Source organism: Electrophorus electricus, chromosome 5 (assembly GCF_041902795.1).
Source record: "Electrophorus electricus isolate QZ-2024a chromosome 5, ASM4190279v1, whole genome shotgun sequence".
NCBI classification, from domain to species: Eukaryota; Metazoa; Chordata; class Actinopteri; order Gymnotiformes; family Gymnotidae; genus Electrophorus; species Electrophorus electricus.
This window is the reverse complement of record NC_137501.1, coordinates 29,584,666-29,609,665: the sequence shown is the minus strand read 5'-3', so window position 1 is coordinate 29,609,665 and position 25,000 is coordinate 29,584,666. Positions and strand designations below refer to the sequence as shown.

The 25,000-nt window shown below is 49.8% G+C and overlaps 1 protein-coding gene across 33 annotated transcripts in view; it reads left to right on the top strand.

Moving 5' to 3' along the window:
- LOC113578995 (neurexin-1a-like) overlaps positions 1-25,000 on the top strand; it is a 297,820-nt gene that overhangs the window by 189,784 nt on the left and 83,036 nt on the right. For 29 of the 33 annotated variants that reach the window (XR_014123871.1, XM_081714756.1, XM_081714754.1 and 26 more), the window contains one exon: positions 10,683-10,864. Coding sequence is in view for 29 of the 33 variants with exons in the window: in XM_081714756.1 (XP_081570882.1) it covers positions 10,683-10,864 (182 nt within the window). In the remaining 4 variants the exon portion in view is untranslated. Of the gene's footprint in view, positions 1-9,811; positions 9,961-10,682; positions 10,865-14,546; positions 14,699-25,000 lie in introns of those variants that run through there. The other 4 variants (XM_081714751.1, XM_081714748.1, XM_081714746.1 and 1 more) reach the window with 4 other exon arrangements.

Sequence of the window (25,000 nt, the reverse complement as noted above, 5' to 3'; positions counted from 1 at the left end):
CCATCACAAATTGTGAAGTTCAGATTTTTTTGAATAAAACATGCTCTCAAGTATGGTGATATTTTTTTTCTTTTTTTCTTACAGCACACACCTAGCAGTGAAAAGCGTTGATTGAAAGGCCTTATTTGTTTTCCCTGGCTAATCCTGGCGCCAGGGCTCAGTAGATCCCACTGTGTCTCCTCCTAAGGACTGGTTTTCCGGAGGGCGAGACTCAAAGGAATACCACTGAACCGATAAACCTTATGAGGTCTGAGTGAGGTGGCGAACGAAAACGTCAGCGATGTCATTGCTATTCTTTTGGGGCGATGTACGATGGTGAGCCTGCAGGAAAAGGCGTGCTCTAATCCGCACTAATAGGATTGGGAGGGGATCACACCTTTGCAGCCTCTTCGCTCGCCTCCTCGAGCTTCCCCACTGCTGGGAATCGCTGATAAAATGCGTGCACCATCCAATCCCACCTAAACGCCACCTAATATTAGCTGAGCCCCCCCCCGATGTACCTCTGTTCTCCGCTTATCTAGTACTTGTTGTGTGGGCGCACATTCTTCTCTTGTCGTGTTCAGTTTAAGGTGTTGACAAGTAGATCTGCTTCTCATGGAAGACTATGGATCTTCTTAAATGTCTATACACGTTTAGAGGTGTATGCATATATAACGTTAACTCATGCGTGCGTTCTCTCTCTCTCTCTCTCTCTTTCTCCATCCCAAACGAGATTCCAAGTAACCACGGGTTGTGCTGAGATCTGCCAAGTTTATCCTCGTCATCTTTGCGTCAGCTTCCCTTTTTTAAAGTTTCATTTCCTTAAGCCATGCGGCTAATTAAATAACATTATCCCATTTAGTGTGGGCTTATGCACAAAGAAAAGCAACAGAAGCTATAGAGGAGGATTTTTAATCCGGCAATTAAAGACGCATGCTTTGGCGTCTCCTGAGCCATGATTAGCGAAAGTTTAGGAGATGAAACACAAGCCACCTGACTCTGCCTTATTCACGTGATCGTAATGAAGCCTTGACTCTCTCTCTCTCACACACACACACACACACACACACACACACACACACACACACACAGAAAAAAACTGCCCAAAATACAAATGGCATGAAATGCCCATGAATGAGCCCAAATACATCCTTTGTGTGCTGAAATAGAAACTCTGCTATGCTCAGGCAGACACATGAACAAACACACACACACGCGCGCGTTAGAGCAGAAGTTCCTCTGGCAGACTGATGAACTGGAGGAACACGGCCTTCTCCATTTCCCCCGTCTCCCTTCCACCGTGTGATGTCTGCGCTCAGGGACATGACACAGCAAGCCCCTTCACGCCTGGCGCAGCAGATCACAGGTTCTTTCCGTGCTTATGAAAGTCTTCCTCAGAGGGATAGCTGTGCTGTCCACATCTTCCCCAGAGGCAGCTATTTCCCGGACAACACGGCGAACCTCGAGCCTCAACGTTGCGTGTCCTGTCCTGACGACAGTTTCTCTCCCGGACACCGTCAACTGACAGTACATCTCCTGCCCGGTATTCCTTATCAACCATCCTGGTGCTTCAGAGATCACTTGAGCACTGAGCCAGATGAGCCAAGCGTCCGATGAACATTTGAGATGACCCAGAGGGTCAGCTTACCATTTTCACATCTGCATACGGCTAGTCGCCACTTCCCCTGTGCTGGTAGTGTCATCCACAGGCTCCTCCCACCTGCACCGCTGGTCGTGGCCTCCTGGTCATGGGCTGGACTCCTGTAAGAGGCACAGCATGACTGAGGCACAGCATGACACGTCAAGGACTCATTTTCCTTCAGCTCACAGCCGGGCCAATGTCGAGCTCTCGTTCACTTTTTTTTTTTTTTTCTCACAGAGCTCCTTGCATCACCTTCCCGTTTTCCGGCTGGCTTCCTCTGTGTAATTATCTCCTCTCTCTCCCGTTGTGTTTTTTTCCTCTTCTTCAGTAATTGGAACCACTGTTAAACACCACACCTGTTGGCTGCACAGACCAGGGGTGGATAAAAAGGTGTGTGTGGGGGGGGGGGAGTTGAAGCCTAACGGGAGGGCGGGAGGTTTTGATAGCCACTAAAGCGTATGTTGATCAGACAAATGTGTTGACACAGCTGCCTCGGGTGTTTCAGCAATGAGACACAGAAGAGCAATTTGTCACTGAAGGGTTGGGGGGAACATGCCGCACCGTCTACGCTGCGGGTCACGCCGTGGAGGCAAGAGGGATTGGCGAACTCCAGAGAAGGAGGGAGCCAGACCGGAGCGGATGGCGGAGCAGAAGCTGCTGGTAAACAGAGCCTGGCTTTGGCTGTGGGCAACTGGAACCATTAGCTGGCCAGCGGGGACCACCAGCTCACACTTGGACAGGTTAATTATGACAATTTGGTCCTGTCAGCAGCGACAATGCTGGCTTGCAGCTGTAGCCGCCTAGCATGCTAATTTCTCCTGCCGCCCTCAGGAGAGAGAGGCTTCGCGGGGGCAGCGCTGAGCGTGGAGTGCGTGGGTTGACGTGTGTGTAACGGGTGGGCATCTGAGCGAGATTGCGATTTCCTCAGCTTTCATACAAATCCGCCCGCTCGGGTGAAAATTAGCCGAGGCTTGTGTGGTTGCGCGAGGTGGGGGTCAGAGGGTTGCCCTCGGGGACTAGAACAAGCCCCGAGCTTCGACTCACCACGCGCGCACAAGCAAAACCGTTGACCGTGGCTCTGGAGCAGTGTAATACATTTGTCCTCTCTCGTCTTGGCGTTTAGCGCAGCTGGGTTTGCTAGCATGCGCTGTTGAATGAGAGCAGCGATTCCATAAACCCGGGAAGGTAAAAAGAAACAGTCTGAATGGAGTTGCTTAGCTTGGCACTGTATCCACGTAATACCCAGCGAGTCAACTCTTAGTCACGGGGCAGAGCCTTACTGAGAGCATGCTTTCAGCTCAGGCTTCACATGGTCTTTATAAAAGCCCAGATATTTACATTTCAATTTACATTAGATTCATATTGTGTTCAGTGTCACTGATATCTCAGTGTGTGATGTACATAGTCGAATTCAGCCTCCTGTCTTTAGACATGCTCTTTCTGAACGACCCTGTACAATCGGGCACGAGAGATGAGCGACTGTATGAGGGTTTTTTTAGGGCGGGTTTTTTTTTGGCTCCTAGACCTTGAGATCACAGGGAAAGCACATCTTTAGAAGAAAAAAAAAAAAACATGAAGGTGTTTCCTCTGAACTCTGAACAGCGGTGGAGAGGTTAGTCTCCGAGGTCGACTGGAAAGCTTGACCCTCTTAACAGCTGTCTTCATCTTCTCTGTGCATGCATGACGGTACATGATGCATGATGCAATGTTTCTTGCTCCTTTCAGACGCTCGTTCCCCAGAGTTGCTCAGCTCATGCTCATTTCTCCACATTAGGTTTTCTGTCGTCAAACACGGCTAACCTGTGCCCACTGTGGCATCGTTATCACACCCCTGGGTGTGTTGGTCATATCACATGATCTTGAGCCCTGATTGGCAGAACTGCAAGGACTTTCGCAATCTCCTATTAAGGTCAAACCCCCCCCCCCCCCCACCAAACGTAAGGCTGTCATAGGCCACCTTTTCTCTCCTGATCTGTCATCCTCAATCCATATGATGTATGAGCGATCGGAGGCAGTTTCGATGTAAAGGAGACATTGATGCCTGCACCAAACAAGGCATCCGGATGTGGACAGAGCTCTAGCACCAGAAATCTCCAAAAAATACTACAGAAATCCAAATCCAGCTACGTTGGATTCCCAGATACAGAGAATGAAGCTTTTTTTTCTTGACTGAACCTGATCTTGGAACAGCCCAGAGAACCCATAGCTGACTCTCTAGAACTCTCAAGCACTCAGGGACCTCTGTGTCTAGTAGAAAAATACCGATATTGTACTTGCCCAAGAGGAAAAACTAGCCAGTGTCTTTAAAAGGTCTTTAAAGTGGTGATTGGGTGAGCTTGTTGGATTGTTCGAGCTACGTTCGATCCAGTGTGTCGATAGTGATAGTCCGAATCAGTCAGCATGCCACATTACCCAGACACCACTGCTCTGTGCTGCTTACTAGAGCTCTGCGCTTGACCGGAGCCCTGATGCTCCGTGTCCATCACCGCAGCAGACGGGGATGAGTGACCAAGAACCAGTGGGTTACACCTAACCCCTGCCACCTCTGGCTGAGCTTTGAAAAGAGCCCGCCAGCTCTTCTTTATGGATCTCCATTACGTTGATGAGCCACCAGCTAAAAGGGTTTCTCCTGGACACGGCTGAAAACCACAGGGTCTGGGTGGTGAGCTGCAGGGGTTTATAGCATTGGGGTCGTGCACGAGCCGATAGGTTGAGACGTATTAGGCAAACACAAGGATGGTGAGAATTGGGTGGGGCTCTGTGTTGGGGCGGGGCTCTGCGTTGGGGCGGGGCTCTGCGCGGTGCCACACTGCTATATGAGGGACATGGAAAATCGTCATGTATGTTGTTTCGCGGGTGGATTGGGAAGTGTGTAAATGACTTTTCCGTGAGTTTTGTGACACCCCTGTTGGCTATGAACAGCTCCTTGTTTCCTGGAGGTTTGAATTCACTATAAAACACAGTTAACTGCATTTACTTTTCTGGTTTGTTGGTAGTGTTTGCTTTATTGGAAACAATAAAAATCTTTTTATTTGCTTATATTTTACTTAATGTGAATGTTTACTTCCATCCAAAAGGACTTATGTAGTTATAGAGTGCTACATGTTGATACTTCAGAGATGTTCTTTATCTGGGGGGAAAAAACGACTAAGAACAACAGGGTTTTCTCTTTGTGCCCTGCTCAAACAGAATGAAAGAGAAAATGGCCCTTCAACATTGCATGTTGCAAACAGCTCTGCACGAGGCATAAAACTATACATCATTTTTACCGTAAAAACATAATCGCTGCGCAAAAAGCCAAAGCAAACATTACGTTCTCGTGTCAAGATGAAACACCGCTACAAGGTGACGGAACGTAACGCTAAGCCTACAAGCTTTGTGATTTAGGTCCGGCGGGGGGTGGGTGGGGGGGGCGTGAATAACCGTGGGGATGGAGGCCTGCCGGGGCCTGGAGAGGAACTGCTTGAGAAGCAGATGTTTTATGAAGGAATCCTAATGGCCTCTGTAGTGCCAGAGAGGCTCTCACTGGTTAGACCGACACTGTAACCAGCATGGGGGCTGGGGTGTAATAGATGCTAAATTATAGGATGTGATGTGCTGTTTTACGTTAACATTTTAGAATTTAGAGCAGGAGTAAGAACAATGCAATCTGCTATATTTTAACGTGTGTGTGTGTGTGTGTGTGTGTGTGTGTGTGTGTGTGTGTGTGTGTGTGCACAAGTAGGAGATTGGTGTTTTGATCATTCTTGTATGTTGGATGTTGGAGGAGATTTGTCAGGTAGTTATTCACAGAAAATGTGAGATCTCAACCCCCTATGGCTCACAGCTTGCCAAGAACAGCTGAATCTAAAACTTAAAAGCCAAAACAATCCTCAATTAGACATTGACCCTGTTTGCATAAGTGAACACACACTCAGAAGCCTTATACGTTTTACCACTGATCCACGAGGGAACATGGAAACCGTTGTAATCATGCTAACTACATTTACATTAACCATACAGAAAATCAGAGAAACAAGGGCAGATGGAAGATCTTACCTCAATGTTTGTATGGAATTGCTTTTTCCCAAAATACAAAGCCCTCATTCTCTTTCCAGCACGATCGTTTGGGAGTGGACCTGATGAGCACTTCTGGTGAGGGTTAGGTCAGGTCACAAGCTGTGCACGTACCGTGAATGCTGGCCTTCGTGTGAGTACACGCTGACAGACACGCACATGGGCCAGGGATTCGTCTCACCAGTCTCGCAGCCAGAGGAAGAATCAGGACAGTTTTAATGAGTGTGTGGTTTTGTTCATTTTTGTTTATTTATTTATTTACTTTGCGCAATTCGGGTCTCAGCACCTCTCTATGATGCAGCACACAAGCAAGCAGACCTCCCCGTTCCGTCCGTTCATGACTTGGCCGTGCACGGTCGTCCGAGCCCCGTTCCTTAAGCTGGACGTGTCCCATTTCTCCGAACTGCGTGCGCGTCCGCGTGTGATGCCAACGCAGGCTTGCTGTGGACCTGCGTGAACGAGGCCTGACTGGCTGCGCTTCTGTACACACCAGCATGAAAACGTCTGCCTTGAGCCTGCTGGATTTTAATTAAGGCTGGTAGGTGCCATGCACGAGTGGAGCTGCACCGTTGCCGTCAGAGAGGCGGGACTTTAATTGGATTCCCTCCCATTTCTGGGCAGTGGATGTAATCTGAGGCTCATTAGCAGATGACAACCAAAGCATTAGAGGTCAAGAAAGACTGAGGGACTGTCCCTAGGTGCGGAGCTGAATGGAAATGTCCTGTCATCTCCTTTCTCTCTCCCTCTCTCTCTCTCTCTCTCTCTCTCCCTCTCTCTCCCTCTCTCTCTCTCCCTCTCTCTCTCTCTCTCCCTCTCTCTCCCTCTCTCTCTGACGTCCAACGCCGAGTTAAATTTAAGACGCTAATCATCCAGTTTGCGTGGGACTGGCGCTTCATTAATGTGCAGCGGAGGTGGGCCGGAGCGTCCGAACGCAAAGCCCATTACAGTCATTAACTCCCAGCCACGCTCCCCCGGCGTGCTTACAGACGCCAGCCTCGTCATCGCCGCACGCCTCCACCTGACCTCGACGGGGCCACCGGCCCCCGACGTGCCTCCGCTTTTCGGATCCCAGTTGGCACGCCACGCAGTCGTCACTTGGGACCCGCGGAGCCGGAAACCCCTGAAACTGAATTCCGCATGAATCACTGTTTTCCTCTGGCGACCAGGAGAGAGCGAGGGGGACCATGAGACTGCCATCAACTAAACAGCCACCAAGCAGTAGAGGGTAGTGTTACTTCCACCACACTATATCCAGTGACTACAACAGATCCATATCGGAGTGAACATCCCGGGAGAGGGAGCCGGGATAATTACTCTCTGCAGGAGCAGGATTTCACACCCGCGTTCCCGAGGCATGCAGCGCGTTTACTGTTCTCCGGATTTCTGCCTCTGCGAGTGCAGTGATAAAATGGGGGAGGAGCCAGGTTCTGGGCTGTTCTTTTCTCCGTCGGCTGTGGGGGAGGAGCCAGGTTCTGGGCTGTTCTTTCCCCCCTCGGCTGTGGGGGAGGAGCCAGGTTCTGGGCTGTTCTTCTGGCCCTCAGCTTGGATAGGTGGCATATTGGAAAACCCTGCGTGAATCCCCTGTGTCCCACTTTTTAGTTTCATTATGTCTGTCTGGAATGCTTAAAGTAAAGGTTTGCTGGTTTTCCTCCCAGACCTTTATTAGAAATGTTATTCCATTTTGAATCATACATAGCACATTCTTACTGATGATGTTATTACTGTTATTGTGCTTAGTACTGAGGAACCTGGGCTTAGTACTGAGGAACTTGTGCGTAGTACAGAGTTAGTACTGAGGAACTTGTGCTTAGTACTGAGTTAGTATCGAGGAACATGTGCTTAGTACTGAGTAAGTACTGAGGAGCTTGTGCTTAGTACTGAGTTTGTATTGAGGAACCTGTGCTTAATACTGAGGAACTTGTGCTTAGTAATGAGCTAGTACTGAGGAACTTCCAAGGTAGCTTCTCACTGGTCACTCCAATGTATCATATAAAAACCCCAATAAATCGTCTTGACGACAACACCTCAGAACCTGTCAGTATAGTCACATGTATATCTCTGTGTGTCTTTACAGAGAACAAGTGAGGCCTTACTGGAGTAACTAACCATGATATCATGTTTGATTTTGAGTGTTAAAACCATCACTGAGGTTGTGCTAGACACAGATAAGAGGGATTACGGACTGGGCCGTAAATGATCTGTACTTTAATTGTACCTGTTATTATGGTGTTATTATGCTTTCTAGTAGCATGAATTCACTCTAAAACATATTTGACCTATTATGTGTAATGTAACATTATTTAATGTCACTAAAAACTCTAATCCAGTAATTTGTGGTCATTTCCCCATAATCCCTGGCTAAACAGGGTTTCACTGCGCGAGAAGCGCTGTGGCAGCTCAACAGGCCCATTCTCTATGCTGGAGATGTGCATTACCGTAGCGCCTCCACTGTAATTACGATGTCAGACTGTGGAAATGGGAACTGGGGCTGTGTAGGCTGTCAGCAGGACTGGGACTCTGGGGCCTGACCCAGTGCGTCAGGATTGGCCCAAAGTTGTCTGAAAGGCCCTTCTAACCACTGACATGGTGTGAAAGGTCTTAATTAGAATAAGCATGGAGTTTGGAGAAACTCGCTTTGTGTGCATGCGTGCACGCGCCGGGGCTCAGCGAGGCCACGGATGCTGTAATACAGTTTCCTCTCCTACCGCAGTACAATTGCACGATGACACCCACCATCGTGTCGGGGAACGCAACTCTCATTTTGCAATTAAATCAGAAACCGCGCGCCATATCAACATGCTGAAACTGTAACCCGGCAGAACAGATGCAACCGGTCTACGTAGAGCGGCCAACGGTCTGTATAACCTTAAGCCTTTGCGCTTTTCACATGCCCGTTTTCCCAGGGCATGTTTTTTGCTTGAGTGTGTGGTCTGGTGTGCGTGTAGCGGGAGGCCCTAGAGAGGAGACGCCAGACAAAGCCCACGCCTCCCTGCCGTAAACACAGGAGCAAACGGAGAAAGAAATGCAAGATGTCCGTGCCTGGGGAGGTACTTTACCCGAAAGGTGTTGGGATTACAGTCGGGTTTATGCCACTCTCGCCGGCCCGGCCCGGCCCGGTGCCCACTGGCTGCCCTCCCAAACCCGTCTGTGGAGTGGCACACGCCACTCGGCTCTGTGGGTGAGTGGCAATAGCTACCGGCTGACGGAGCTGACGCAGAGCTGGATCTTCCCCAGCCAGCCTGCTGCTTCACCGCTTGTGTGTTCATCCACAAATGGAAACAGGCATGCAGCACATGACTGTTGCCTGTAAATATTTGTTTAGTTCTCGCTCTCTTGCTTGGTCTATTTTTTTCCCACCTGGTGTTGAAATGAGGCACGCGTTAAATCCGCGTGTCTCAGATTGTGATCAGATCTACATGACTGTCTCAGGCTTTTATCGGATGTCGGGTTGCTGCGCATTACTGCAGTCCATGGTCAGCGTCCTCCGCACTAGTGGTGTTGTTTCCAACAGTTCTAAGCCTGTTTTAGCGAGATTCATTTGCTTTTTCAAGCGTTTTTCCATTTTTCTTTTTAAATTTTTTTAAATCTTATTACCGACACCTTTTTTCATCTCCCACGCTTAGTTCACCAAGTTCAGGAACTTGTCTAGCTCTTGTTTAACTGTGGTTTTCTGAACACTGGCTCAGACATGTTAAGACAGGGTCCAGGGTCGCAGGTCCAGAGTAAATCCGAGATCCAAACACTCCACGCGTGCTTGTTCCCCTGACACGTTTATTTATATCTCGTATATTCTCAGTGCCTATACGTTCTAATTTTGTACCGATCCCGTGTTGCGTGTGACGCGAACGCCCGTCGTGTTGACAGTGGAAAGCCTCCATTCCCCCGCCTGTGCTCAGCCCGGTTCTATTTCTGACGCCGTTCTGTAATACACGCCTGCAGTTCCTCCTCAAAGCCCCCACACCTAGACAGCTGTTGGTAGTTTGTGGCGTACAGAGGTCGGATTCCTGCAGCCGAGCTTCTGTGACACGCCTGACACGTGGCGGAGTCTTTCACTACAGAGGCCCAGACGAGCACGCTCGCTGGAGCTGAAAATTCACATTGGTTGTTGCGTGGCAGAGCTCAGCGGTGTGAATTAAGGAGCCTCTGCCAATAGCCTTAAAGCCCTCATTCTCTTTGATGTGGCTAATTGAAATGTACTAGACTGTGCTGCGCTTCTCTGCCTTGTGCTTTGTTATTGCTGGATGATGGCTAATGTCTTTAGGAACTCCCCGAGAAATGAACTGGTACGTCTTTAAGCATTTTTATTACTGCGTGCGGAAAGAGGTTTTGGACTCTTTCCTAACATGACAGGTTGGTGAAAGAGTAAAATAAACTAACAACCCCTCTCTCTCTCTCTCTCTCTCTCTCTCTCTCTCTCTCTCTTTCTTTCTGTGTGTCTTTCTCTATACATCTGTCTCTCTCTCTCCCTCTCTCTCCCTCTCTCTCTCTCCCTCCCCCCCTCTCTCTTTCTTTCTGTGTGTGTCTTTCTCTATACATCTGTCTCTCTCTCTCCCTCTCTCTCTCTCCCCCCCTCTCTTTCTTTCTGTGTGTGTCTTTCTCTATACATCTGTCTCTCTCCTTCTCTCTCTCTCCCTCTCTCTCTCTCTCTCTCTCTTTCTTTCTGTGTGTCTTTTTCTATACATCTGTCTCTCTCTCTCTCCCTCTCTCTCCCTCTCTCTCTCTCCCTCCCCCCCTCTCTCTTTCTTTCTGTGTGTGTCTTTCTCTATACATCTGTCTCTCTCTCTCTCTCTCTCTCTCTCTCTCCCCCCTCTCTCTTTCTTTCTGTGTGTGTCTTTCTCTATACATCTGTCTCTCTCCTTCTCTCTCTCTCCCTCTCTCTCTCTCTCTCTCTCTCTCTCTCCTCTCTCTCTCTCTCTCTCTCTCTCTCTCTCTCTCTCTCTCTCTCTCTCTCTCCTTCCCTCCCTCTCTCTCCGCACTTCCCGTCACTCTGTCGGGACAACTGCAGCGGGGACAACGTACATCTTCGGCCGGGACGGCGGGCGGATCAAGTACACGTGGCCGCCCAACGATCGTCCCAGCACTCGAGCCGACCGGCTGGCGCTGGGATTCAGCACACAGCAGAAGGAGGCGTTGCTGATCCGCGTGGACAGCTCCTCAGGCCTCGGAGACTATCTCAAACTGCACATTGTGAGTAAACGCCCATTACCCTCCTTACAGCCCGTGTCCCGAAAGCACACCTGCTCCCCACACACACACCTGTTCTTTCAGATGCATCGTTTTACACACGCACGCGTGCACACAGCCATACATGATTATATGACACAGTTGGAAAGCTTTCCAGTGAAAGGTTGGGGTACTTACAGGAATAATGGTCCTACACGAGTGCATTCTGCCATAAGTGCCACGCAGTCCCAGTCACAGGAGATGCGGCAGGCAACAATAGACGTAGCATCACCCGCATCCATGGAGTTGCGTAACAGAGCGGTGCTTATTTATGATGGCGATAGGGATATGGCTGATGCCACATCACACCGCTAATGTGGGTAATGACATTTCTCTCGCTCTCTCTCTCTCTCTCGTGATTGGTCCTGTTCTGGCTGTGTGCTGGCGGGGGTAAAGGGGGCTGTTGTGCGCATCTCTGACCTGCCTGTAATTCTCTTTGCTGTTTACTCACCCTCTCACCCCCTCACCCTCTCACCAACTCACCCTCTCACCAACTCACCCCCCTCACCCCCTCACCCTCTCACGCATTGGCAGCACATTTCCATTTAAGAACACACCAAGTTTGCATATTGAAAAAAGGTACAAGCACACACACACACATCACTCACACACGAGCCCAGACCCGTGGTGAGTTGCTGGCCCTGGTGTTGTCCTTAAGGGATGCGATACAGGCAGAAGCCCTGGTGCTGAACGCAGGTGTCAGGGCAGGTCTGGGTGGTCCGTGGCCCGGGGGGGGCCGGCCCTACAACAGGAGTTCATTCAACAATATGCAAACCAAACGCACCGCAGGTTCCTCAAACCTAAGAGCTGCGAAGCCCTCACAGTAAGTGCACTCACGCACTCGCACACACTCGCCAGGATCAAAGTGAGCCGTAAGTGGTCTCTGGGGCTGCAGCGTGGACGAGGACGAGCTCCAGAGTGAGTGCTTGCCGTCGGCGGCGCGGAAGGAGCAGGCGCGCACCATATAGCAAACATTAGCATCCAGCGCTACCCTGGAGAGCACAGGCAGAGAACCGGGGAAGGAGCGAGAGGGAGGGGGCAGGTGAGAGAGAGAAGAGGAGAAAGAAGAGAAAAGCCTCGTCCTCTTACCGGCCGTGACGTTAAGGCATGCAGTCGGCACCAGTGTAAAGGACAGGGATTACATAACGCCCTGCTGCGGTGTTCAGGATACATTAGCGTGGCCGCCTCTTAAAGCACGAACCGCCCTGAGCTGGCGGGAGAGGGTCACCGTGTGCGTGACCTCTCGCCTTTGTGGATACTGGATGGGGCTCCCTAGGGAACGTGCCAGGACTCTTCCCATCAGCCCGTGCACATCACTTGCATCACCCTCTTAGGAACGCGTTCACGTGCAGAGACAGGGGAGGAGCTGGTTCCTATTACTGATCGTTGCCTCGCTTAATCTGGCATGTACGTAATCCCTGCTTCTGACCAGTCTTCCCTGCATACACATATTCTCGCTTCGCTGTCATGGTATTGACAATTATGGACATTTGTTTATTCTGTGGTCTTAAAAAGTGTTTAATTTTGATTGTTTGGTTTGCGTGGTCAGACGAGGGCGGGTCTCGTTGGCACGACCTCACTCCACTCGTAGGTCATGTCAGTCACGAGCAACCGAGCCTCAAGCGTGCCGCGTTGGCTCTCCCAGCTAACGCAGTCCATCCCACTGCAGGATTTCAGCCTTAACGCGAACAGCTCAGCAACAAACTTAGCACACACCAGACCGACACTGAATACCTAGCACTAACTGATTGCCGTCCGTCCGCACACTGTTGCCCGTCGTGTATGTATTCACACTCGACCGCACCGAGCAGACCTCAGCTGATGAACGACACACCTTCTGCACCCGCAAAAAAAGGAGAATATGTGGAAAGGCTTCATCTGACGAGTATGCGGAGTTCTGAGTGACTCCTGCTTCTCCTTGTGCTCCTCCCTTCCATAAACCTGCTTCCGGTAACATTAAGGTAATAAAAAATGTTCCTGTTTTCCAGATAGAAAGCACAACAAAACCACTTCCTGCGTTGCACATTACAATGTTGCGCTAGCACAATGCCTCAGTAGATAAAGGCGCAATGCCACCAAACCCCCCCGCCCCCCAAAAAAACTTGTCAAATGTATGTTGAAGAGCCAATCAGAAAACGTCCCCGCGGCTGACTGATGACGGCGATTCAACACACACAGTCAGCCATGATGGCACTGACCAGGATCAAGCAGAACCGACACTGCAGAACATACGACGGTGAGTACAGATGATGGTCAGTCATCGACCCTCCAACAGCCAGCAGGTCCCCAACCTAAAACTCACCACTGAGGACGACAGTGCTGGGGTTGTGGAAGTGGTCCTGTTGTCAGGAAAATGTCAAAATTTGAATTTTTGTTTTTTAGGGAGGGGGGGGGTGCGGTTTAATCTTGGGATCACTGTATTTTGTGGAATGTGCCCACGTGTGGTGAACCCGCTGGGTTGTTGACTCTCTGTGCGTGCGAGTGTGCGTGAGTGTGTGTTGTCGTTGCCTCCACTCGCTGGAGGCGTCCTGTCCTTCAGGGAAGCGTCTGTCTCACGCGATCCCCTGCACACCTATTAAAGCGCCTGCCCCGAGACACCAACTCATAGGGCGTAAATTTCATGCCTGGGTAAGCCGCTCCCTGTGGGGGCGTACGCACACATACATACGCACATACACACACACAAACACAACAACACAACAGGCTTGACATTGGCACGCAATTCTCCCCCTTCCCCTGTGTAGGCTAAGATCAGCGCGTTTGCTGTGTGCCAGCTCCAAGGGACTGCAGCTAGTAACTATGGCAAGCCTGATGCTCCCTGCTGTTGCTAAGTACTACTCAAATCCCTGCAGGGTCTCGATTGTTAGAAAAATTTTAAAAACTAAACAAAAAAACAAATAAAACACCACCACAAGCATGCAGTCGCTTGCCATATTTCGGTGCTCGGCACTTTTGAATAAACATGGCGTCTGAGTGGCAATCTGGATCAAGGAGAATAGATTCCTGTTGTTTTGAGCGTGGGCGCTGACGATAGCGAGCACGGCAGTCCGGGACCCGGTCTGTCGTGCCGGCACTTGAAGGACGGGCGAGCCGCACGCGACCGGTTCCTGCCCCCACCCCTCTTCCGCACCTCACCCTGTGAGTGGAGCCACTTTGGCGGAACCCCTTCCGGAAAAGCCTTCCGTGCGGCACGCGGGGACGAAAGGGATCGTCTCTCTGCCACCATCGCTCATCTTCACGGGCTCGGCATATGACCTGCAGCCAATCAGGAGCAGAGCTCTCTCCCTGGCTAAGAGCGTCACTCCGCACCAAAGAGGTTCACAGCACGAAAACTAGAGAAAAAAAGTTCTCCGGCAAGGGATGTGAGACTTGCGGTTCTCAGCAGAACAAACACACGCGCACGCACACCATCGTCGCCTCATTGGCAGTCATCTCTGATGTCTAGCTTCTTTTTTCCTTTTTTGTTGAGAAGGAGTGTGAAGCGAACACCTACACAATCCACCCATCCATCCGTCTTTCCAGTGATCTGGCATCATTTGGCTTAATCTGCTCTCTCGTATATATCTCTGAGACTCTCATATATCTCTGAGCTTGTGAGGTCCTGAGGGACCCCCCCCCCCTTCTCTGGTTTGTTTTGTGTGTGTGTGTGTGTGTGTGTGTGTGTGCGTGCGTGCTGCACACTCAAGCTGTGATTTCAGACTCGGATGTGAAGCAGGAACTGTGGATGTGATTGCGCTAGATCACGAACGCTCGCGGGGGTGGGCGGATATGCTGGAATACTGCATTATTCATCTCAAGGTGAAAAGAAAATATAAAAATATGTACAAATCGAGACTCATTTTCTCTTGGCGTCCTCCGTCAGAAAGTGACTTTTTTTTTGGATACTTTCTTTAGCTTCTGGATCTGGTTTAGATGAGAGACAAGAATATGAGAAAACAAATAGCAAGAAGATCACATGGACTCATCTGTAGGTAAATTGGAGTGAACTGTAACAGAGTTTCATCTTTGAAAGCAAACTTTTCAAAAACTGCTCTGGTACCTTTAAGACGGTTACCGCATGACACACAAACACCGTGAAGTCCGATCCTGCACATTACACAACATTCCTGGTCCCTGTTTTCCCAAAGCATCCATAATCTAAAATGAGAGAGAGAGAGAGAGACAGAGACACAAAGTTCACTCTCCCATTTAACGATGATCTTTGTGATAATCTTGCGATACTTTTGGGGAAACCCAGCCCTGACCGAAACACGAGGGCGTGTGCTCATGGACTGCCCGCAGTGCACACAAAAAAACTCAACGTAGCCAACGTAGCAGCTTGATTAAGGAGTCCTCTCCATAACCCCCCCACCCCCAGACGTGCGAGGCCACCCCAGACAAAGATAGCGTCTGCGGGGGTGGGCACGAACCGGAAGGAGGCACACTAATCACCCATAGCACAGTGGCTGGCTAATGGCGGGGTAATGGCGGGGTAATGACGGGGTAATGTCATTGGGCTGGGCACGGGAGGGGCAGCGGAATGAGCGAGGCCGCTGCAGCACAGCCAGATCAACCTCGTCCGCCGCCTCTGCGTAGTCCATGCTGTCGAGCGGACGAAAGAGACGGGAAGCACGGGGACGCGTATTACACACAGTTACGGCAAACTAGACGCCACCTTTCTGCCAATTCCAATGACATCAGTAACATAATAAGCCTGTAAACCCCCCCAGCTAATGGTTTAATCAGGTACTATGTCACAGCATGCTCGTTACGTTAACTAGGTAGATGGGAATTTACGGGACTGCATTACATCCTTCTGAGTGAGGAGGAATCGTAGCACCTCTGGACTCACAGCTGGGGAGTGAGATACAGGCTCAAATATATTCCCCCAAAAGCTTCATTATCTCTGGTTCTGTTTGAAAAAACAATAGAGGCTGGCAGAATGTTTTTGAGCCTCGTGTTTTGCAAAGGACACACGGCAGTGAAAACTTCCTGGGCTTACTTGGCTAGGGACACGTCGACCTGAGTATTGGCCATCGGATGGCGTCCGCCAGTCGGTTGGCATCAGTGACTGACCGTTGCCTGTGTCCAGTGCCGTGTGTTCTGTCTGGTCTTTGTCAGCGCTGTTTTGGGTGATTGTTCATGTTGAATCGGCACTGGGACGCAACCATAATGGAGTTTTCTGATTGGCTCTTCCGTCTAAATTTGACTTGAAACAAGTTAATACAGACATATTTTTTTGTTGTTGTTGGTCACATCATGCCTTGATCTGCTGAAGCAGTGCCATTATATTTTGCAACACAGAAAGTGGTTTTGTTGTGCTAACTATCTGCAAAACAGGTGGAACGTTTGTCATTACCTTAACGTTACTGGAAGCAGCTTTATGGAAGGGAGGAGCTCAAGGAGAAGCAGTAGTCACTCAGAGCTCTGCATACTTGCCATAAGAAACTCGCGTCTTCAGGAAGCGGTACGTGTTTTTGCGCAGGTGCAGAACGTGTGTGTCTTTCATCAGATGAGGTGTGTTCGAGTGTAAATTCCCACAGGTGACAGTGATGTCACGGAACATCAGTCACTCGTGGATTGCATTAGTTCTTTAGTGTCGGTGCGTACCAAGCCTTAGTCCGGACAGGATGAATCATTAAAGTTATTTTTCATAAATACTGACATTGATGAGGGAGAAAACTATTCCAACTTTTTTAACTCCTTCGTATCTGTTTAGCAGTATCTGGGCAGAAGCAGGGTGGTGGTAGAGGTGGTGGATGTGTTGGTTGCTCTGTGACAAATGTCACCTTTATTTGTATTCCTGTTACCTAAAGACTGCCCAGAAACGAGGCTCTGTTTCTATCCACCGCTGATGGGCCAGTGGTAGAAGTTTCTCTTCACAGGCACTTTTAACTGCACTGAACCTCCTGTAGGTGTTCGTGGAGACTGGAGCAGGGCTTGATCCTAGGCCCGGCAGAACTGCTAGACATGTTCTGTTGTGTGTCTGTCTGAAATTTCTCCATTGATATGTGATTGTCTGGAGCATGTTAAAAAATTACTAGAATTTACATTTCACGTTCAGGGAAGAGTCAGGTGTATATAACCTGTAACTTTCGTAATCATCATTAAAGGGCGGTTGACATTTTGGACATTTTTCAAATGGCTTTTTACATCAACATTAAGATAACATTAAAGAAGGCTGCACGCATTTTTAAATGTTTCTGTAGCATATTCTTTTAGGGCTCTCACATCTTGCTTTTTAGGAAGTCCTGATATTTTCCTCTACCGCTGGAGTGTGACATTTTGTGAAGCCCACGAAGATAGTGGCCCCTCACTTCAGGTGATATATCTGACCCTAAAGGCTCAACGATTGTCCGCACAATCCAATGTTGCTTTCTCCGCGATGGCAGCGCATGTGTGTAGGAGTCATCACCGCTCAGCTTTCACGTTTAATCACCTCAGCTGTTTGTTCAAGTTCCTTGTCACCACGGACCTGAGTGGCTCCAGACAGAAGGAAGGTGGGGTGATTTGTTCGCTAAATATGTAAGAGAGAGAGGGAGAGAGAGAGGAGAGATGATGAAGAGACAGAAAGATAAAGAGGAGCTTATCTGGCAGGGCAGTGAATGAATCCATGTGAGGGAGGGGTGGAAGACATGAAGAGAGATGGATGTGGGAGAGAGAGAGACAAGTAGAGAGGGATGAGGTAAGGGAGAGAGACATGGAGAGAAAGAGAGAGAGAGATAGCAGTTAGGCAAGACTTGGGGCAAAGGAGGTTTTATAGTTGCTGCAAATTACAGTCAATATCCCGTCGTTCAAAGGCGTAATGCTTTGTGGGCCCTGGGTGTGGTGTTCTAACGGGATGGAGGTTTCATTTCTTCGTCAGCATTAACCTATTAACCATGATCATTTCGTCCGGAGCCGAGGATGAAGGACGCTGGTGCAGGCCATCAGGTCAGAGCGACTGGAGCCAGTGAGGCCCGTGGGTTTATGGGAGTCCGAGGGAGGTGATAAGCCCTTAGTATGTGCGAGCCAGTCTCCTCCAGTGCTCTTACACAATTCCTACGGGAACGTATTGATTTCTGCTTCTTTTTTTATTACATCGCCCCCTGTTGCTAGGGAGTGTGTGTGTGTGTGTGTGTGTGTGTGTGTGTGTGTGTGTGTGTGTGTGTGCGCGCCATCGAACAGGCATTTTGGCAGGTGTGCACTCCGGTCGGCCTCTGTCTTTGAGCAGAGAGGATACAGAGCGTCTTACTGCGACACTAACACGCAGTGCACCAACTACACTTTTCACCATTTGGGGTGGGGGGGGGGGTTAACTAAGGAGAAGAGAGAAGCATAATGTGCGTATGTCATGAGTTCCCATTCAGCTCTGTGGAAATGAACAGGGCCCTAACAAAACAAAACCTCCAGGCTTTCCAACGCGCCACAAAAGCGACAAAAGTGTTTGTTTTTAATATATTCGATCACCGTGGATCTTGAAATCGGCCTAAAACGGCACTACATGTGTGGACGCGGCTGGGGTGTGAAAATAAATAAGACTTCCTCCTTTCAAATGGAAGTGCTGGAACGGGAGAGAGGGAGCAGCGGAGAGAGAGAAGGATCGGAGGAGTGCATTGTCACCGAGCACGGAGGCTGTTAAGTCCTGACACAGCCGCCGAAGGCTGCCGGCTGAGGTATAAATAGAATCCCTCCATCCTGTTTCATTATGTCTTCTTGCGAGGGACAGACTGCATTTACTCACCTTACAACGTCCGCAATGTGGGATCCGCAGCATTAGGGAAATGCTGGGAAAACAAAAAGGGAAAAGAAAACCAATGGAATATTATTTATTTGTTTGTTCGTTTGTTTGTTTATTTACAAGGACGCACTGAGAAAGCTGGGGGTGGGGGGTGGCAGATGGTTATAGGCACACAGCTCCAGGGCAACTAGAAGTCGACTGTCATGATCTAAGGCAGGACAGTAGGGTCAGGGCTATTCCTTCGAATGGCTTTCCTGACATATAACGACTAGAAATGCTATAAAAAAAATTTGCTAACAGTCTGTTTGGTGTGAGATACAGAGCAGCATGGAACAACGTCTCCCATTGTATCTTAAAAGAGCCACATAAAGTGTGAAAAATAAGCCTTTGGAGGTGTGGCATTCATTTTGGTCTGATTTATTTGATTTATTTAACTTTGACATGGAGAGAGAACCCAGAGAGCAAACGTAGCAGTGTTGCGCTAGGCTTTGTGCTATCTGTCGAGCGCTAGCCTTTGGGTTTGGATTATGGCCAGCCAACTGCTTTTTTCCCCCGTCTTAGATGGCATTTAGCTAAAGGTGATCTAATTAAGACGTAATGGAGAGGGTTGCTCGCTGTGTTGCCCCCCTCCACCCCACGCTGGCTCTGCGGCAGAACTGTGGCATTTCTGTGTGGTAACTGCTGACTGCTGCCGTAATGTTGTTCGGATTCGAGGTGAGAGGCGCAGCTTTCTTTCCACATAATTACTCCTGCAGGGCATTCCTCGCACGCGCGCGCGCGCGCGCGTGTGTGTGTGTGTGTGTCTGCGTGGTAACACATGCTTACAGCATGGGGACATTCAGACGCACAGCTGGTCGGTCGCCAGCGCTGTGGTATATGAATACTCTGGCCCAGACATTAGGTTGAAATCACTTACATGTGGCTCTGGCGTAGGTGGAGAGTCCTGGGTGCGTTTACTGCTAATTACAACATCTTTTCGCTGGTGTCGTCCACAAAGCCTCGTGTGTGAGAGGCTAAAACACTGAGCAGGTTTCTCTGTTTGCACAGAAACTTACTTTGTGTTGTTGTTGTTGTTGTTGTTGTTGTTTTTCCCTGGTTTCCCCATTATCTGTCTCTGAACAGCGAGAACCGGGTCGCAGTTTTAATTAGGCCTCTGCGTGAAACCAGGCGGGGCGGTGCTCCCGAGGCCTCTACACAGCAACACGCAGGCACGCGCCGTTCACTTCAACGATAACACTAACGGGAGAGCCATACAAAGGAGCGTTTCCAAGTTACCTTCCCTCTCTCTTTCTGTCCTGATATATTCCTGTCCGGTTCTTGCTACCGTGAATTGTATTCTGTTACACTTGTTCGGCTGGACGGAGCACAAAGTGAATTTAAGTGGACGCTGACACTACAAGGCTGAACCTAAAAAAAAGGATCCACTTCCACACCTGAGAACCGCAAAGTGTAACTGCAGGACCATATAGAGGGCGGGGAACCACAGGATTAAAGCCAGCCGTTCAAACCGCTGGACGGAGAAAGCAGAGAAGCCCGGCTTGCCGTTTTAATCTCAGGAGTCCTGCATTATTAAAAAAAGAGCTTTTCTTCTCTTTATACGTCTAATTAGCTTCTCCAAGAGTCTAGCTGTAGCTTCGCATACCAAAATAACTCCAGTAAGTTAAAGGAAAAATGCCCCATTTCGTTGTATTATGCAGATTAGGCTGTACAGCAAAGTCAAACTTCCAATGGAGCCTTTATATAGTAACCTCCTCTGGTCTTCTAAGCAGTTTGAACCACGCAGCGTCATTAAAAAAAAAAAAAAGATCAATGCGTCCGTCTTGTACTGCCGTGTTCCCTTCTGCGTCATTACTCTCGGGCAATTACACAGCAGAGCAGGCAATGTTGTTGGTATGACAATATCAGGCACGGCCCTGGGCCCCTGCGACCCACTGGACAGTGCGGCCCCCGATCAATAATCAACCCACCACTCTGTCAGGGCCTGTGACTTAATCCATAATCATCGAATATTGGGAAGTCTGTATCGGAGTTCACCGCAGAGAGCATCATCGGGGCCACACAGGTCCGTTCGGAATTGCTTAATTGTTTACCGCCGTGTGACATCTGAAAAGAGGTTAGGAACAGAGAGGGAAAACTGGGGGGTGGGTTGGTGGGCATCAGGGTGGGGTGTCTGAGTGTGCTGTGGGAGGAGGAGTCATGTGTTTGTTTGGCAACCAAGTGTAAGCAGAGACACGGAACGATGTGCTGAATCTCATTAGCATCTGTCTGCAGGAAGGCTTTAATAGCAGCTGGACTGTGTTCTTGTCTACCTATCCATCCATCGAGTATTTGTTTCTTTCTTTCTCAGAGGTGGTTGTCTTGCTGGTCGCTTTTTTGGGCCTGTTGGCTAAGTTAGCCTCTTAGCTGAGGGCAAAACTACAGATGTAAAATTTGAACCCCACACGTTTTGGCCAGTCGACTCCTTTTTTGGGTAAAGGGTATGCAGTCTAAAAGAAATCCCCCCCCCCGGGTTTTTCCTCGCGTATACTGAGTTTGCCTCATCTTTTTTCCCCTCCAAGTTTTTATGCTAACTGTAATTCACGCCGAAGGTCGGCACACCGGAGTCCGTCTTCTCCTTCCATCAGGCTGTGACCGCGCACGCTAGCCTCACCCTGCGTCCACTGTCTAAGCGCAGAACAAATCCAGCACCTGCTACAGACCGAGCCAATGGTGCATCGCCACTGGTAGCAGCTGGTGTTTGTGAAGCTAGTTTTGATCAGGCTAGCATTGCTTGGAGTAATCAAGCCCCTTCCTGGTATTGGTCAATGACTTAAATGAAGTTGGCAGGATCCCGTAGAGTCTAGGTAACTAGATAAGGGGGCGTTTACCAGGGCCACATCCTCCCGGCTTGCCTGACGGGTGTCCTTGCGCTCAAGGTTAGCGAGCCGATCGAGGCGTTATTAATGGAAATGGAGAACGCGCAAAACACGTCACCTGCGCAGCCTTAGTAATTGTTACTAAGCCCGGATTCCCAACAGATCCCATCACGCCGGACACGTTCGCGTTCCGAACCAGCGGTCCATCTCCCCTCTGAACAGAGGAAAGACTGGTAGTTCCAAATGGAAGTCAGCTGCACTCGTCTAAGCGTCGGGGTGTGACTCCATCCACTTGATTACAAGGTGAAATTGCGTCGGGTCGGGGCATCGGTGCGGAGCCCGAGGTGCCGGGCGTCCAGGGCTCATCCCCATGAGTAATGCTTCATTACGGAATTCTCTTTATCGGCGTCCATCACGTCGACAGTGAGCGAATGAGAACGGAGGGGGCCCGTGAACCAACACAATGGGCCCAGCTCCTGGAATGCTACAGGCTTTATTACACTGGAGATGACAGATTACACCCAAAGACAATGCAAGCGAGAGAGCGAGGGAAAGAGAAAGACAGAGAGAGAGATGGTCAAAACAAAAGAAAGGGCAATGATGGCATAAAATCTGAAGAATGAAGAATTTCATCAGAATAGGAGTTAAGCGTGGTTTTAATAAACTGCGGCACTGGCTTCAAAAGATAAATAGGCACTGCCAAGGCTGATCAACTCCCCCCTATGTACGCATATATCACTGCCCCCCTACGTCCCCCTCGCACGCTCACTCCCTCTGTCTCTCTCTCTGAAGTCCTACAGCTTTGTATTCCCTCACAGATCTGTAGTCTTAGACACCACCTTAGATGCTACATGAAACACAGGTGTGCTACAGGCTTGTGTGGAGGCTGGCAGGGAAACGGAACTCCACAGGGCAGCGGAAGGCTCCCACCAGCCCTGGAGGTCTCACCGCTGAGACTTGACCGCTCCGCAAGAAAAGCACATCCCACCACTCAAAAAGAACTTTAGAAGAACTGGTCATGGAAGGCCACGCCAGGGACATGTGTCTGCTCAGGTACAGAAGACTGAAGGATATTTTGAAGTGTAATTTCAGCAAAAATAAATTAAATGTCGCTTAGCTGAAGTGCTTTAAATTCAGTGTTAAACATTAGTTCTTTTGGAAAAAGACGGGCAGGGGGGAACCATGTTTATTTTGACAAAAGTTGGCGTTATTTTGCCTTGTAGCGTACGAACTAAAATAAACTGAAGACAGAAGTAAGCTGTAGGTGGCAGCGCAACGGTAGCTCAGCTGGGCTTCTGAAGGCCGCGTGTTCTGCAGCAGAAGCCACGGGTGTCTAAGCGTCTGTCTTCCAGATAGAGAGCCAGCCCGACTCACCCCGGACTCCGAGCTGCTCGTGCTGTCGGCTGGGAGTCAGAAACCTATGGCTGGCCTGGCCTCAAAAATCTTATGTTCAGAAATCCAGTGGCATGTGTTCACACTTGGCTAATATAATATTGCAACATTAGCATAGTGGAGGAAAGGAGGTCACACCTGCTACCCAGCCCCCTCACACACACACACACACACACACACACACACACTACTTTCATGCTCATTCCCTCCCTCCACCAGGATGGGTGGGGTTAGTGTTACTCTGCAGAGATCTCGGGTTTTAATGTGGGTTATCCATCACTGTGCCAGGCTCTGGATGTGCCAGGTGGACCTAGCTGATGCCAGCCTTGCCCTGTTGGCCTTGGTGTCAGCCCCCTCCCGGCTCGGGTTGCCCTCTGTCCCCGTTCCCTCTCCTTTACCTGGACGAGAGACGGTAGAGAGAAGAGGACGCCAAAAAGGGCGGAGCAAGAGGCCCAGCAGTCGGCCATCAAACGATCAGAGCAGAAGGACCTTCGTCGTTTTGGCTTTTGGGAAAGTTCTGTAGGAAAGGCAGGAGATATGGCCACCTTGGGCCAGTCAGGTGTAATAGATTACTGTTTAGGTTGTGCATGTGTGTGTGTGCGCACGTGTGTGATTCAGTCCATCAATAAACTCATCACAGGCATCATAAAGCATGTTGACATTTACAGCAAGGATCTGGGGGTCAAGGAGAAGCAGCAGAAGAGACCATTACTGCAGAAAGGGGGAGAGAGGGGGTCAGGGAGGGGAAGGAGAACACCCAGCAGGAAAGCACAGCTTTGCAAACACACGACCTGCATTGCGGAGGTAAAGATGAGTTTTATTTTGGTCAAATCCTCCGGATTTGTGTGGAACGGATCCTAAAAGAAAAGCAGTTGGACCAGAGAGGACCATAAGGACACACCTTAGTTTACGAAGAGCAGAACCTCCCGAACCCGGACCGAAATGGCAAAACGGACTGTTGGAATGAACCACGTCTGCCGGAGAAATTAATCAAAAAAGAAAAAAAAAAAAAAGAAAGAAAACGAAGCCATTCTGTGTTGTCAAATCTCTGGACAAATTATTGTGGTCAAGGTTCAGCTGAGGGTTATGCAATATTTATCTACAATAAAGCCTGAAGATATTAATACACGTGCGTGCGTGTGTGTGTGTGTGCGTGTGTGTGTGTGTGTGTGTGTGTGTGTGTGTGTGTGTGTGTGTGTGTGTGCGGTGACCAGCTGCCTGATACTACTGCCTAATTAAACTTCCCGGAGCGGAGCTAGGTATGCAAGTCTCCTGACCCTCCCCGAGCCGGACCTGTCCTCATTAACTCAGACAACATCACTGTTCCCAAGCCTCCTGCCCACCCACTCTTGCACGCACGCGCACACACACACACACACACACACACACACACACACACACACACACACACACACACACACACACACACACACACACACACACACACACACACACACACACACACAGAGAGAGAGAGAGAAAGCTGCTGTCGGCATTGTCAAGATATTGTTTAATGTTCAATGAAATTGTTTTGCCCAAATCAAGACAAGCGAGATGCAATGAGTGTGTACGTTTGCGTGCGTGTGTGCGTGTGCCTGGGCTTGTGCGCCCCAGTGTGCACTCAATCTCTCGGACAAGCTCTTGACCCTGTGGCACGTTCCTTATTGCTTTTGATGAAGTGTTGAGGCTTCAATGGTGAGTAGAGGCTGTCTCCCCTCTGCCTGTCTTTCTCTCTCTCTCTCTCTCTCTCTCTCTCTCTCTCTCTCCCTCTCTCTCTCTCCCCCCCTCCTGCTCCCACTCCTCACTTTCTTCTTACTTCCCGCTCCGTTGTATGTCTGTGTTCTGGGGGGGATACTGCATGACAGCTCCGACTTCCCAACAACCCTTTTTCTGCTCACTCCTGTGTTAAAAGTGCTTCCTCCACGTGCCCCCAACCTGTCGGGCTGCGTCAGATCCGAGGCCCGTCCTTAACGGGTTAGTCCTCTGTCGGGGAAGAGAAGGTTGGACAGCTGCTCCCCGCCAGGCCGGCCAGGCCGGCTCGGAGGCGATCAGAGGGAGAGGCACCCGTCAGGGGCGAGGTGATGAAGCAAACCCCACCACCACCTCGTCCTTGGTCTTCTCCTGGCGTGCTTCATCTCCGCTCCAAGGCTCCAG